The 14,466-nt window shown below is 36.2% G+C and overlaps 2 protein-coding genes across 2 annotated transcripts; one reads left to right on the top strand and one right to left on the bottom strand.

Annotated features, from left to right (window-relative positions):
- LOC141333118 (protein lifeguard 4-like) lies at positions 1–5,718 on the top strand. Its single transcript, XM_073838047.1, has 7 exons — positions 1–454; positions 1,635–1,743; positions 1,861–1,966; positions 2,059–2,092; positions 2,194–2,311; positions 2,861–2,906; positions 4,162–5,718. The coding sequence occupies exons 1-7, from the start codon at positions 364–366 to the stop codon at positions 4,366–4,368; spliced, it is 711 nt and encodes a 236-aa protein (XP_073694148.1). The 5' UTR covers positions 1–363; the 3' UTR covers positions 4,369–5,718.
- A 139-nt stretch (positions 5,719–5,857) lies between these two features.
- On the bottom strand, positions 5,858–7,332 carry vhll (von Hippel-Lindau tumor suppressor like). The gene is made up of 3 exons (XM_073838048.1): positions 7,152–7,332; positions 6,946–7,080; positions 5,858–6,863 (listed from the first exon to the last, which is right to left on the bottom strand). Exons 1-3 carry the CDS (start codon positions 7,330–7,332, stop codon positions 6,691–6,693), a joined length of 489 nt encoding a protein of 162 aa, XP_073694149.1. The 3' UTR covers positions 5,858–6,690.
- Positions 7,333–14,466: the final 7,134 nt, after the last annotated feature.

Below are 14,466 nucleotides of genomic sequence, written 5' to 3'. Positions count from 1 at the left end.
ATACACCACGTCTATCAAGTGACGTTATCACTACTTTCCGGCATACACCACGCCTATCAAGTAAGGGTACTGTCGGCAGTGGAAACGCTAGCCAATTCATGGTTTTCCGACCCGACCCGTACCGTACTGTACCGTACTGTACCGTACCACTCAGTGGAAACGAGGCATAAATATCCACACTAGACCGCATTAAAAACATCTTAAATGTGAAAAGCACACTAGCATACTACTTTGATACCCTAGGTGGCAGTAAGCACATTTGTGAAGTAGCTTGCGACTTGAGATACCACAGAAAGACGGAAGACAGCGTCGTATGATCTCTTGTATTTATGTGTAAGTGATACGCGTTTAATTCGATCAAACATGAATCAGGAGAAGTATCCGCGATCCTCCATTGAGGATGATTTTAATTATGGCACAAACGTCGCGACGGCAAGCGTCCACATCCGGATGGGTGAGTCAGATTACATGTAATTTATAGAAAAGGCTTTGGTGTCTGCGTAGTCAGTAATACAGTCCATGTAATAACATGGCCTGGAAATGATTGACAGGGCGGAATTCTTATCTTATTTTAATCATTTATTTCACTGTGTTTAATCATGAGGGCCAGGTAAAAATGTTAAATCAGCTGTCACGAGGCTCCTTCAAATTTCTTAGAAACCTTACATGTTTCTTATGCTGTTGTCAAACCTGCTTTTCGAGGTTTATTGTGAAAGCTAGACATCCTGTTTGAGAACTCAAATAATCCTTGTGAATCCAAAGCACAAACCAAACATCTGCGTTTGCTCACCAAGCCTGCAAAAACATTACAAATGTGAAATATTTTACCAGTTAAAATAACTGCTTTCTATATGAATATATTTTAAAATGCAATTTATTCCTGTGATTTCAAAGCTGAATTTTAGCATCATTACTCCAGTCACGTGATCCTCCAGAAATCATTGTAATATTCTGGTTTGCTGCTTAAAAAAAAAACATTTATTTTTATGATGTTCAAAACGGCTGAGTAGATTTATTTCAGGTTTCTTTGATGAATAGAAAGTTCAGCAAAGCGGCTTTTATCTGAAATAGAAATATTTTGTAACATTATAAATGTCTCTATCATCACTTTTGATGAATTTAAAGCATCCTTGCTAAATAAAGGTATTAATTTCTTTCATTTCTTTCCTAAAAAATATACTGACTAGCGTATTGATGTTACGAAAGCTTTTTATTTCAGATAAATGCTGATCTTTGGAGTTTGTATCTTTCTATTCATCAAATAATTCTGAAAAAATGTACTCATCAGTTTTAAGTATTGATGATGATGATAATAAATGTTTCTTGAACAGCAAATCAGCATATTAGAATGATTTCTGAAGGATCATGTGACACCGATTAGAGTAACGATGCTGAAAAATCAAAGGAATAAATTACATTTGAAAATATATTCAAATAGAAAGCAGTTTTTAAATATTAATTACAAATATTTGACAATATTACTGGTTTTGCTGCACTTTGGATCAAATAAATGCAGGCTTGGTGAGCATAAGAGCATAATAACTTCTTTAAAAAAAAGATCTTACTGTTCAAAAACTTTTAAATGGTAGTGTACATGAAATTGAATATGTACATGTATGGTTATTTCTCTTTAGATTTCCTCCGCAAGGTCTACACCATCCTGTCATTGCAGATTGTCGTCACCACTGCTGTCTCTGCCCTTTTCATGCTCTGTAACCCCATTAAAAACTTTGTGCATGAAAGGTAAGCGCACACATCCTCCCCTGTAGGTTAACCACATCATTGTGGCTATTAAATGGTACAAACTGCACTTTAATCTATGTCAATATGTTAATGTTATGCACTGTATTAATTTTTCAGCCCCGCTCTGGTGTTGGTATCTGCTATCGGGTCGCTTATCCTGCTCCTCGCCTTGGCTGTGTATCGTCACCAACACCCTGTCAATCTTTATTTGCTGTTTGGGTTTGTGAGTATACTACCTTTTCATTTTTTATTGAAACGGGGTATTAAATATTATTATGAAATATTGTAATATAATGCTTATAAATGTTTATGCAGACTCTGCTGGAGTCTCTGTCTGTAGCCACTGCGGGTAAGTTTATTCATTTTCTTAATTTATAGAAGTCCATTGTATCCAATATTAATGGATACATCCTTGATGGATGGCCTAATACCGTATTTTTCTGCTTTCAGTGTCATTTTATGAGTACACCATAGTGCTCCAGGCCTTTGTGCTCACGTCTGCTGTGTTCCTGGGTCTCACTGCCTATACTTTCCAGTCTAAAAGAGACTTCAGCAAGCTCGGAGCCAGGTAATTCTCTCTTTCTCGGCCGCTCAAGGCCCGGGTCTGTCACATTCATCATCGTAACTGAGTGCAAGAATTATTGTTTTAATCCATTTACTCCTGAATCCGTACGGAATGATGTTCTTGCGTTGTGGCAGAAAATGTCTCCGGAGAAACATTCCTCCTTTTCAGTCATTAAAATGAAATGTAACAAAAAGAATGGGGCTCCTTGAGTCATAACTTTGTTATGTGATGTGATGCATGGCCCACTCGGCAGCATGGGAAGTCGCTGGGAGGAAAAACGAATGCCTTTGTGCGGAGGATTGAAGATTTCTTCATTCATATTGTTGTCTACAGTAGTCAACATTCGAAGTGGATCAAAACCTTTCATCAAATTTGTCCTAAAACCAAAAAGAATACCTGTTCTTATCTTAGGACAACTTTTAATGAACTTTTTTGATCCACTTCGAATGTTGACTACTGTATACTGTTTAATAGACAACCTGCTGCAACAGTTCTGTTTTTCTTTTTTCTTTTTAATAATGCAATTTAATAATTGGTCATCTTTTTCTTTAGTCTGTTTGCTGGCCTGTGGATCTTGATCATTGCAAGCTTTTTGAGGGTGAGTCTAAGGCTAAATTCAACACAATATTCTGGATTTAATACAACTTAAAATATTACACCACCAGTCAAAAGTTTTTGAACAGTAAGATTTTTAATGTTTTTTTTTTTTTTTTTTCTGCTCACCAAGCCTGCATTTATTTGATTCAAAGTACAGGAAAAATAGTAAAATTGTGAAATATGTTTACTATTTAAAATAACCATTTTCTATTTGAATATATTTTAAAATGTAATTTATTCCTGCGATTTCAAAGCTGAATTTTTTAGCATCGTTACTCCAGTCACATGATCCTTCAGAAATCATTGTAATATTCTGATTTGCTGCTCAAAAAACCTTTATTATTTTTATTATATTGAAAACAGCTGAGTAGATTGTTTTTCTGGTTTCTTACTAGAAACTAGAAATCTTTTGTAACATTATAAATGCTTTATCATCACTTTTGATCAATTTAAAGCGATCTTGCTAAATAAAAGTATTAATTTATATCATTTCTTTCCCAGAAAATAAAAAAAATATTGACTCCAAGCCTTTGAATGATATAGTGTTACAAAAGCTTTTTATTACAGATAATAGAATTATAAGGTTCTATCTGCATTCTGAGCATTTTCGAGATATTGAGCTTCAAAGTTTTGCTTTCATAGACTTCTGTAGATAGAACCATTTTTTTTTTCTAAAAAAAAAAGGCCCTAAAATGTACATAGCTTCCAAAAGAAATATAAAATAATATAAAAATGTTGTCACAGAATAAGAATATGTGAAACTCAATTTTGACAAAAATGTCAGATAGAACCTTACAATTGTAATGTGACGAAATGCGGATGTTTGTATCTTTCTATTCAAAAAAATATATACTTAACTTTTAAATATTGATAAATATTTAAAACAAATTTTAAATATTGAAAAAAAAAATGTAATATTGAAGACTGGAGTAACGATGCTGAAAATATAGCTTAGATCACAGGAATAAATTACATTTTAAAATATATTCAAATAGAAAGCAATTATTTTAAAAAGTACAAATATTTCACAATATTATAGTTTGGAACCAATAAATGCAGGCTTGATGAGCAGAGAAACATACTGTTCAAAAACTTTTGACTGGCAGTGTATATATCATTTAGTTTATATTATTTAATAGTATTCAACTTTATCAAATTGATTGAGCCAAATTTGTATTGAACCCAAACAATTCTTTTAAGAGTCACTTTGATTTGCAAGCCACATCTCATCAACTGCGCAACTCTCTGTCCTTCAGCTTTTCTTCTACAATGACACAATGGAGTTGGTCTTCGCTGGGGCCGGAGCTCTGCTGTTCTGCGGGTTCATTATTTTCGATACCCACTTGCTGATGCACAAGCTGTCACCGGAGGAGCACGTCTTGGCATCCATCAATCTGTACCTGGACGTAGTCAACCTGTTCATCTATATCCTGCGCATCCTCGACTCCATGAAGAAACACTGAATGTTGTGATGCACTTCACTTTCAGAGGTGAATTTCGGGTTCAGTGCTGAGAATGGTACAGAAAATAATACGCTTTAATTTAACTTAATGTACAATAATGTTGAAACTAATCAAATAAAATTGATATTAATTGACCCTTTGCAAGACCTATAATGACCCTCATCATGTTCTCAGACAGAGAGTAATACATTGCAGAGCAAAAAGGAAACTGACATCACACCGACACCACACCATCTCTTCCTTTTTTCTAGCCATAGCATGAAATAAACATGAATGAGCATAAGAAAGTGTCTTGTTTGAATGGAAAAACAACATTTTTCAACCTCAAGTCCTCTGATGTTAATCTACTCTCCTGCCTGGTGTATTTGTCAGACTAAAATGGCAGATTCTAATTGGTCAGATTTGCCTGTCAATCAATCTTCATGAGAAGGGTCAATTAGTATCCACATTCAGCATTGCAGATCTCTGCAAAACATTGTGGACCACATAATATAAAATATTTATTTGAATAAAATCTTCAAAAATGCACTAAATATAAGACTTTAATTTCTTTGCATTGCATTACTTTGCAGTGTTCAGAATTAATGGAGGATGTGTGCTGTTCTTCTACTATTCTTCTAATTGGGCATTAACAGCAGACTCCTTGGATTGTGTTTAATTTTTGTCATTAGTTGAGATGATGTTCCTCACGACACTCCTATTGTATTGGAATTTCCCCTTGTTTCCAAACCAGCTGCATATTTTTCAGCTTGCAAGGTGGTGTTTGTAATTTAATGGCCAAATGTGAATGTTCATAACATGATTGTATAACTTCACTTGATCTTCCGTGTTGAATTCGATTCCTCTCTGTTTTAGATGGCTGTAGTGTGACCTGTAATTCATAGTGATTTTTCACATTCATTTAGGTGTTGTAGTGAATCAGTTATGGTTTGGGAACAAACTGCACATGAAGCTTGAGATGTCTTGTTTAACTTAAAGTAACTTATACCTGAAACTACATTCTAAGTAAAACATAATTTTATTTGCAGCAGTTTTTGTTGTCACAATATAACAATTTTAAAGTAGCATGCAGTCAGTTTCAAATGCATCAAAACATTTTTCAAATGTCAGTCTGCTCATTTTAATAAACTAAAATGTACAAAATAATTGTGAACATAACATTCAGGGATTTCTATGCCTGTTTCCAAAGTGCAATATTCATTCATAATACAAATATTAAATCTTATCATAAACTATAAATATATTGCTGTCATTGATTTATTTTATTCAAAATGGTCATATAAAAACTGAGATGTCATATAAGTTAATGTTCTTTGGTGTTAAAGTTAAATAAAACACTTTTAACCCGTATTTGTTGTTTTCATGTACAACAGTGACCCTAGACTACAAAACCAGTCATAATGGTCTTTTGTTTTTTAAATTGAGGTTTAAATGCATGTTACAATTGAATATTTGTTCGAGATGCAACTATTTGAAATTTGTGAATCTAAGGGTGGAAAAAAAAAATTAATAGTAAATAATGAGAAAATTGCCTTTAAAGGTGTCCAAATTAAGTTTTAGCAATGCATATTACTAATCAAAAAACGATTTTGACACTCCACTTTTTTTGGAAATAGGCTCAATCCCCCTCCCCCCTAATAGGATCATTGAATCCTATTAGACCAATAGCATCGCATTCAAAAATGACCAACGAGTTTCGATATTTTTCCTATTTAAAACTTGACACTTCTGTAGTTATATCGTGTACTAATACTGGCGGAAAATGTAAAGCTGCGATTTTCTAGGCCAATAAGATTAGGAACTACACGATTAGGAAGTTTGATATTACTGCGCCTGCTTCGGCAGCAAACTTCCTTGACTATTACGCCGGAATGGGAGTGTAGTTCCTAATCTTATCGGCCTAGAAAATCGCAGCTTTACATTTTCCGCCGGTATTAGTACACGATATAACTGCAGAAGAGTCAAGTTTTAAATGGGACAAATATCGAAACTCGTTGGTCATTTTTGAACGCGATGCTATTGGTCTAATAGGATTCAATTACCTATGCTAAGCTAAGCTAAAAGTGATATCGCCAGAACAGGAGAACGGCTGAATAGATTTCAAAACGGTAAAACTCAACTTATTAACTCGTGGGGAGTTGGAGAATGAGCCTATTTCCAAAAAAAAGTGGAGTGTTCCTTTAAGACTGGATCTGTGGTTCAGTATCGCATATAACAAAGTTTTTCCACGTTCAAAGTGAAAGTATGAGCTTCTGCATACTTTCACTTTGAACATAACATCCTAAATGAATGTGTTTGTCCTTGCTGTCTGAGGTAAAAGTGTCAGTTTGAGCCATTTGTTGATCTCTTGGCAGATAAAATCTGAATGTCTCTCAGTAGATCGGGTTCACGGCTGAGGTCCTTTCTCAAACCCTGGGGGATTTCCAGCTTGCGGATGTCTTCTTTTCTCACCATGCTCCTGATTAACCGTATACAGTATTCTTGTAATGAGTACACTGACAAAAACAAAACATAAATATGCGTTTAAAATATATCAAATGCATATGAAGCATCTTAAGATGAAGAACTGTCTCGAACCTGGTGCAGTCACGTAGACACGCTGGTACCGTGGGTATCCGTACTCTTCATACTGCGCAGGAGTCGGAAAGTAAACTTCATTAAGGTTAGCCAGCAGTTTAGCTCCATCAGATGATCTGAAGATCCACGGGTGAGCTGGAAAATACTTGCTTTAGTAAACACGGCAAGGGAAACCGGTTAAGTTTGCTAACTTCTGCGGTACTTACTCAGATAAGTGTTCATCTTAAGCGATGTCATCGGTTTTATTTTGCCGTAGGACGTTGGTTTCCCTTCGAAGTTTAGCCACCATGCTTCGGCATCCCGACTGGATCTATTAATAAAAGAGATAAATGTTGGATCAAACGAGTTGAGAGATTTCAGAGGAGCGGGCGCTTCCTGTTCAGCCATAACGATGGAGGGACTCAAAATGAATGCCGTGTCGCTGTATGATAGATAGGTGGCAGTATTGCACACTCTTCCCATACACCAACTGGAAATTGCTTTTAAACTGTTCAGACCGCAGTTTAAATAACGAAAATGTACTGCAATGTGTAATAATTAACAAAGCATTCGATTAAAAAGTTAAGTCTATGGGCGAGACTTCCGTTCATTAGCCGCTGAGAGAAATAACGAGTTGACACAGAGCTAGAAAAGACGAGATTTTGAGTTTAAAAAGTATATAAATTGTCAATTCTTTTAGAAAATAACCGATTATTTCGCTAGATAAGACCCTTTTCTTCAGCTGGGATCATTTCTTTGATGCTGCATTTAAACTGCATTTTGGAAGTTCAAACTCGCGTGCACCATATACAGCCCAAATGTTTGCGCTACAAACCAAGTGTGTTAGAAATTTATATAATACATTAAAATATTATGGTAAGACACAATAGTTATATCAAACAGTAAAACGAGCTGTTTTGTACAAATGTGAAATATTTATTATTATCATTCACCAGTTTGTTGATGCATGGCTATTGATCACTTATTTTTGGAACGAGACCCATCCATTTCTCTTTCTCTCTAATATTATTATTTTACTAATAAGATTTTCATTTATGAAACCATTGAAATATATATTTTTAAAGGAGAAGTTCACTTCCAGAATAAAATAGTTTTTTGAGGAAACATTTCAGGATTTCTCTCCATATAGTGGACTTCTATGGTGCCCCTGAGTTGTGTTTTAAACGATCCCAGCCAAAGAAGGAGGGTCTTAAAAAGTATGTAAATTGTAATTTTTTTTATTATTATTATTTTTTAATACCTGATTGTTTCGCTAGATAAGACCTTTTTTTCTCAGCTGGGATCATTTAGAGCCATTTGAAGCTGCATTTAAACTGCATTTTGGAAGTTTAAACTCAGGGCACCATAGAAGTCCATTATATGGAGAGAAATCCTGAAATATTTTCCTCAAAAAAAAAATGTCTTTATGACTAAAGAAAGACATGAACATCTTGGATGACAAGGGGGTGAGTACATTATCTGTACATTTTTGTTCTTGAAGTGAACTATAAATTTAGATCAACAAACCATTTTGTTTCTGTTTTAAAAGTCACATGATTTGCCATCCATACACTATACTGAATCCTCCTCACTTGTTCTGTTCAGAAAGACCCAGGGAGAGATGGGATGGAGAAATCCACTTAAAATTCCAGAGTGGCTGGTTCTTGAAGGATGGGGGCACTCAGAAATTCTTGCGTGATGACAGCGAGGCTTTGATGTCAGTGTTTTTGTCTTTGGAGAAGCAGGGCAGGGCTGTCTTGAGATCCTATTCTCTAGAGACACTGATTCACTTTACAGCTCAGACTATACACACAATCATATAGGCTGAGAGTTTTAAAGCACACCATCCATGTAAACATGATCACTTTTCGGTCTTACCAAAGTGATTTATTAGTTTAGTTAAGAGTCTCATTATGGCACATGTCTGGAAGATGCTTGTTAATGCATTTTCCTACCTTTTTTGTATTCCTGTATAATTTTCCTAGCCTTTATTTATAGCATTTCACCATATTATAAGAAGGTGGCACAGCAGGTTTCTGTCTGATGTTTCTTGGCAGGTTTAGTTTGATGGAGTGGGTGGTTTGGCTTTCTTTCTGAAGGTTTCAGAGGTGTTTTTGTTTAGCCTTTTTTGCCTGTTTGCACTGTTTGCTGTTTTATTGTTAACAATAAAAGTCCTACCACACACATGTTTATGGATAAACCCATTTATACAATATTAAAGAACAGATTTATCAATGCTTTAAAAAAAGAATTTGGACATGCAGTTGAAAAGAAACAAAGGGTCCGTCTCAGAATTAATGGTTTCTATATATATCAGGATTTTCAAGGAAAATCTGGATGTATCAGGGAAAATATTGAATTCCAGACCTGGAAAGTCATGCATGTACATATGGGGTTAGTAGGATTTTTAATGGTTTAAGTATTTTCTGCTCATCGAGGCTGTGTATATTTGATTAAAACAAATACAGAAAAAAAAATGTAAAATTGTGAAATATTATTGCAATTTAAAATAGTGTTTTTCTATTTTAATATGCTTTCAAATAAAATTAATTAATGTGATGCAAACCTGAATTTTCAGCATCATTACACCATGTCTTCAGCATCACATAGTCTTTCAGAAATCATTCTAATATGCTGATTTATCATCAATGGAAACAGTTGTGCTGTTTAATTTTTTTTAGGATTCTTTGATCAATAAAATGTTAAAAAGAACAGCATTTATTCAAAATATAAATCTTTTATAACAACCTACACTGGCGTTCAAAGTTTGGGGTCAGTAATTTTTTTCTTTCTTTCTTTCTTTCTCTTTGGAAGAAATTATTGCTTTTATTTAGCAAGGATGTGTTAAAATGATAAGAAGTGATAATAAAGTTTAGAAAAGATTTATATTTCGGATAAATGCTGTTCTTTTAAACTTTTTATTCATCAAAGAATTCTGAAAAGTATCACAGGTTCCGAAACATATTAGTCCACTCTTTGATAATAAATCAGCATATTAGAATGATTTCTGAAGGATCATGTGCCACTGAAGACTAGAGTAATAATGGCTGATGAAAATTTTGTATATTAAAATGGAAAACTTGACTCTAGAAAACTCAGCAATAATATAATAATAATACTGACGTTTTCAGTATTTTTGATCAAATAAATATAACTTTAATGAACGTAAGAGACATTTAAAAACATTCCACCAATAATTACAGTAGAAAGATTAAAAAAGAAAGACATGATCCTGGACCACAAAACATTAAAGAAAAATTATAATTTTGACCCATACAATGTATTGTTGGCTATTGCTACAAATATACCTGTGCTACTTATGACTGGTTTTGTGGTCCAGGGTCACATATAAATAGATGATTTACTTAACTTATTGTAAAATGCACTCACAATAATCTCTGATTTATGTACAAGGCAAAAATTTGCAGTGTGTAAATTTGCATACAAATTACATAAAGCAAAATTAGTAAGTATAATGACTTGGAAAACCTTGAAAGCTAATGGAATTGATTGTTTTAAAGCCCTGTTTTTTGGCTAAAATTCAATGTAAAGCTGAAATGTTTGAATCCATAATAAAGCCATTCCTATCCCTTAAATGACACCTCATCTGGAAAAACCACACATGTGCTTGACAGGACATTGTTAGGCTTCGAAATCTTTGCAATAGGACATCTGTAACAATGACACTTGCATTGAAAGTCAGCGCCCATCCCCAGTAACCGCGCCGCAGTGTTCTCGACCTCTACCTGTAAAGCCTACTGTATTTTCCGGCGGGGTGATTATGTATGGGGGGCAGAGCAGATCTAAAGCTCTTGGCTCAGACAGCCCATTCTCCCGCTCGCCCTTTGATGTCCTGCTTTCATTGCTTCTTTTTGGCCGGGACAATGACGAGAACCTTTCGCCACAGTGGGCATAATGCGCTCGTTGCTTTTGTTGGTTCTGTCTTTCTCCTCCACACCACAGGGGAATTTTCCTGACTGGCACAAACAGACTCATACTACCCTATAATACTGACTTGTTCTGCTTCTCATCACATCCTTCTGGCATTGAGAACATAAACAATCTTCAAAACATTACAGTTGAACTACTGATGTCACATGGACTATTTTAAAGGGGTCATCGGATGAAAAACTCACTTTGAACATTAATGTGTGTTGGCAGTTTGTGTACACAACCACTGTACAATGATTAAAATCCATCCAGTGGTATTTTTTTTTAATCTTTAAAAGTAACATCCACTTTTTAAAATCAGGTCATTCTCAGCTTCTTGTCAGTGTGACGGCACACCGACAGAGGCCACTCCCACGATAGTTGATTGACATGAGCGCCTTACCTTAGACCCGCCCTCACCGAGCTGAAACAGTCCGACTCCGATCGCCATTGTGTGACTCAGGTGCAGGGGAAGACAAGAATGTCTCAGATTAAGTGATTGAGGTGTTCTGTTGTTGAATGTAATAATAAACATAGTAGTCGTCATTTAATCCTGGCATCCGAGCCGCTGAAGATGCAGAGGATTAACATTACTTTCGTTTTTGAAAGGAAAGCGCCGATCCTGATCTACATATGCGTCTCTGTTTGTTCAAATCATTCGTGATGCAGCTGCACCCACAGCAGAAGTGAGTATAAGGGTTTTTATGCAAATTTGCAAATGGCCTTTCTTAATAATGTGGTAGTTAGCAAGTTTTGCAGCTAAATGCGGCTAAATGTGGCCAAAGTAAACATTACAGCTCATCATCCCACGGCAGAGAGGGGCGGGGCGAGCAGAGCTCTTTAGCATTTAAAGAAACATGCAACAGAATAGCTCGCTCTAAAAAGGGCTGATTTTGACCAGGTAAATTAAAGGGGTCATCGGATGCCCATTTTCCACAAGTTCATATGATTCTTTAGGGTCTTAATGAAAAGTCTATACTGCCCTACAAAGGCAAAGTGCAGTAACTACGCCAACACTGAAACTGAGAAAAATGCCTTTAAAGTTTTTACACCATATATGGTATTCGTTTGGATTTTGTAGTTACTGCAATTTTGACACTGTCGTTTCTCTGAAACGGGACAAAATTGAACCAGGAGACTTTGCCACAGGACAAAACAGTTGTCACAAAGCCCATTTTAAGCCTTAACTCAATTTTGACCAAATGTGTAGTTACTGCGCTTTGCCTTTGGAGGGCAGTATAATATACTTTGGTTAAAAATTCTCAATAGTAGTGTAAAAAAAACACCCTTTTACCTTGTCAAAATCAGCTCTGCAAAAAATCAACTAATTTTATTGCATGGTCCCTTTGAATGCAAATCAGCTCTGCTTGCCCCGCCCCTCTCTGCTGTGGGATTACGAGCCATAATGTTTACTATAGCCGCGTTTAGCCACGTTTATCACCGAAACTTACCAACAAGCACATTATTAAGAAAGGTTATTTGCAAAGATGCACAAAAAACCCTTATACTCACTTCTGCTGTGGGTGAAGCTGCATCAGGAATGATTCACACGAACATAGATGCATATGTCGATCGGGATCGGCGCTTTTTTTTCTTTTTAAAAACGAAAGTAATGTTATCCTCTGCCTCTTCAGCGGCTCAGATGTCGGGAGTAAATTACGACTGCTATGTCCATTATTACATCCAACAACAGAACACCTCAATCGCTCAATTACAGTCTTCCCCTGCACCTGAGTCGACACAATGGTGATCGTATTCGGACTGTTTCAGCTCGGCGAAGGCGGGTCTAAGGTAAGGCGCTCATGTCAATCAAATGTGTGTTGTCACACCGACAAGAAGCTGAGAATGACCTGATTTTAAAAAGGGGATGTTACTTTTAAATATATAAAAAATACCACTGGGTGGATTTTTAATCATTTTAGGTTGGTTGTGTACACAAACTGCCAACACACCTTACATTCAAACAATATGTAAAAGTTAGTTTTGCATCTGTGACCCCTTTAGCAATGTCCTTACTACTCTTCAGGGCCTTGAACATGGTAGTTACGTTGCTGTCTATGCAGGGTCAAAAAGCTCTCGGATTTCATCAAAAATGTCTTAATTTGTGTTCTGAAGATGAACGAAGGTCTTGCAGATTTGGAACAACATAATGTGAGTACAACGTAATTAATGACAGAAATTTCCAACGTTATGCCTGTCAGTTAAGCCTAAATATTGATTTTGTATTCTTATAAGTATGTCTAGCATATTTCTGGCTCACATATATTCTTTCTCGCCCTTCGTTCCTTCCTACGTGATCAGAAGTTGAATCTTCCAATGTTATGATTCTCAGAAGGGACATTATGTGAGCTGTAATGGAGAGAACATTTCAATTGATTCTCAACAGACCGAATCTTTCTGATGTACCCGCTCCATCGCCCAGAGGCAGATATAAATGGAACATACCTGTTCGTACCCAGACTGCACCTGCTTAACGCAAGTTGCCAGATGTCTGGAAAAATTCACGGGCACGAAATGACTCCGTTTCCATGGTTACCGCCATTTCATTTGCCTGCTACATTTTTGGCATTCCACATAGTGTTTTTGTTATTGTTGTATGTCCTCCATGAAAGGTGACCTGACAGGGCAAATTCACGTGGCTCCCATGGGCAATCATGGTGGGCCGAGCTGCTATGTGATGTGGAACAGTACAAATAATCAGCTGGCCAGCTGTTTATTTTCACCTGTCCTCTCTGGCCACCACAGCAGCTTCCTTTTGGGCCACTGCAGGAAGCACGGCTGATCGATCGGCGCCCCCTGTAGAGGTTAATTGGCCTGATGTGTAAATGATCCTCCCAGACTGCATATGTGTATATGATTGCATGCACATTGCCATCATTCTTCTTGAATTTATAGACAAGCCTTGGAATCCTCCAATTCTATGAACCTTTTCGACCTTGAAAACCAAAGATTGCTTTTTGAGAGATTAAAGCTTAAAGGATGAGGAAGAAAATCAACATTCCAGTTGCATTACATGACTTTTACAAAATCGACATCTTGACAATTCATCTCATGATGTGTAGTGGAGATGGTAAACATCTGCACCCATTCTATCAACTCAAATATGTGAATGCCTGACATTTTTTCAGAGAGCATCACTCATTTTGCTCAGGAGAGCAACAAGCAGCTTACTCATCTGCGAGCGCACAGGGAGCGAGACCCACCACAGTGTAGTCGCCCCGCAATTGTACAGAAGCCGCAAGACTGGCCTGTAAAACGTGGCCCACTTTATTTTTACAATCCTCTCTTATGGGCTCAGTAAACCTGTGGAACAAATGATGCCGTAACTGGTAGCTAATTGAAAGAAAGATTAAGTGTATAAATACACTTCTGTTCAAAAAGTGTGAGGTCAGTAAGATTTTTTTTAAGGCGTTAAAGAGAGTTTACTACTATAAAAATGTAGTGTCAGTCTTTGATGTGCTTTCATAAGAGTACCAAGACACATGGATGTTCATTTACATATAGTCCACAAGAGAAAATAATAGTTTAATTTATAAAAATGACCCTGTTCAAAAGTTTACATACACTTGATTCTTAATACTGTGTTGTTACCTGAATGATCCACAGCTGTTT

Source organism: Garra rufa, chromosome 4 (assembly GCF_049309525.1).
Source record: "Garra rufa chromosome 4, GarRuf1.0, whole genome shotgun sequence".
Taxonomy (NCBI): domain Eukaryota; kingdom Metazoa; phylum Chordata; class Actinopteri; order Cypriniformes; family Cyprinidae; genus Garra; species Garra rufa.
The sequence above is the reverse complement of the archived record's forward strand: the minus strand, read 5'-3'. Positions and strand labels throughout refer to the sequence as shown.

Excerpts from the sequence above, each read along its gene's own strand:
- LOC141333118 (XM_073838047.1), top strand. The coding sequence starts at position 364 with ATGAATCAGGAGAAGTATCCGCGATCCTCCATTGAGGATGATTTTAAT. Across the intron at positions 1,967-2,058 it reads TTTATTTGCTGTTTGGGTTT|ACTCTGCTGGAGTCTCTGTC; the intron begins GTGAGTATACTA and ends ATGTTTATGCAG. Across the intron at positions 2,093-2,193 it reads TCTGTCTGTAGCCACTGCGG|TGTCATTTTATGAGTACACC; the intron begins GTAAGTTTATTC and ends TTCTGCTTTCAG.
- vhll (XM_073838048.1), bottom strand. The coding sequence starts at position 7,332 with ATGGCTGAACAGGAAGCGCCCGCTCCTCTGAAATCTCTCAACTCGTTT. Across the intron at positions 7,081-7,151 it reads TAAGATGAACACTTATCTGA|CTCACCCGTGGATCTTCAGA; the intron begins GTAAGTACCGCA and ends AGTATTTTCCAG. Across the intron at positions 6,864-6,945 it reads TGTCTACGTGACTGCACCAG|TGTACTCATTACAAGAATAC; the intron begins GTTCGAGACAGT and ends TGTTTTTGTCAG.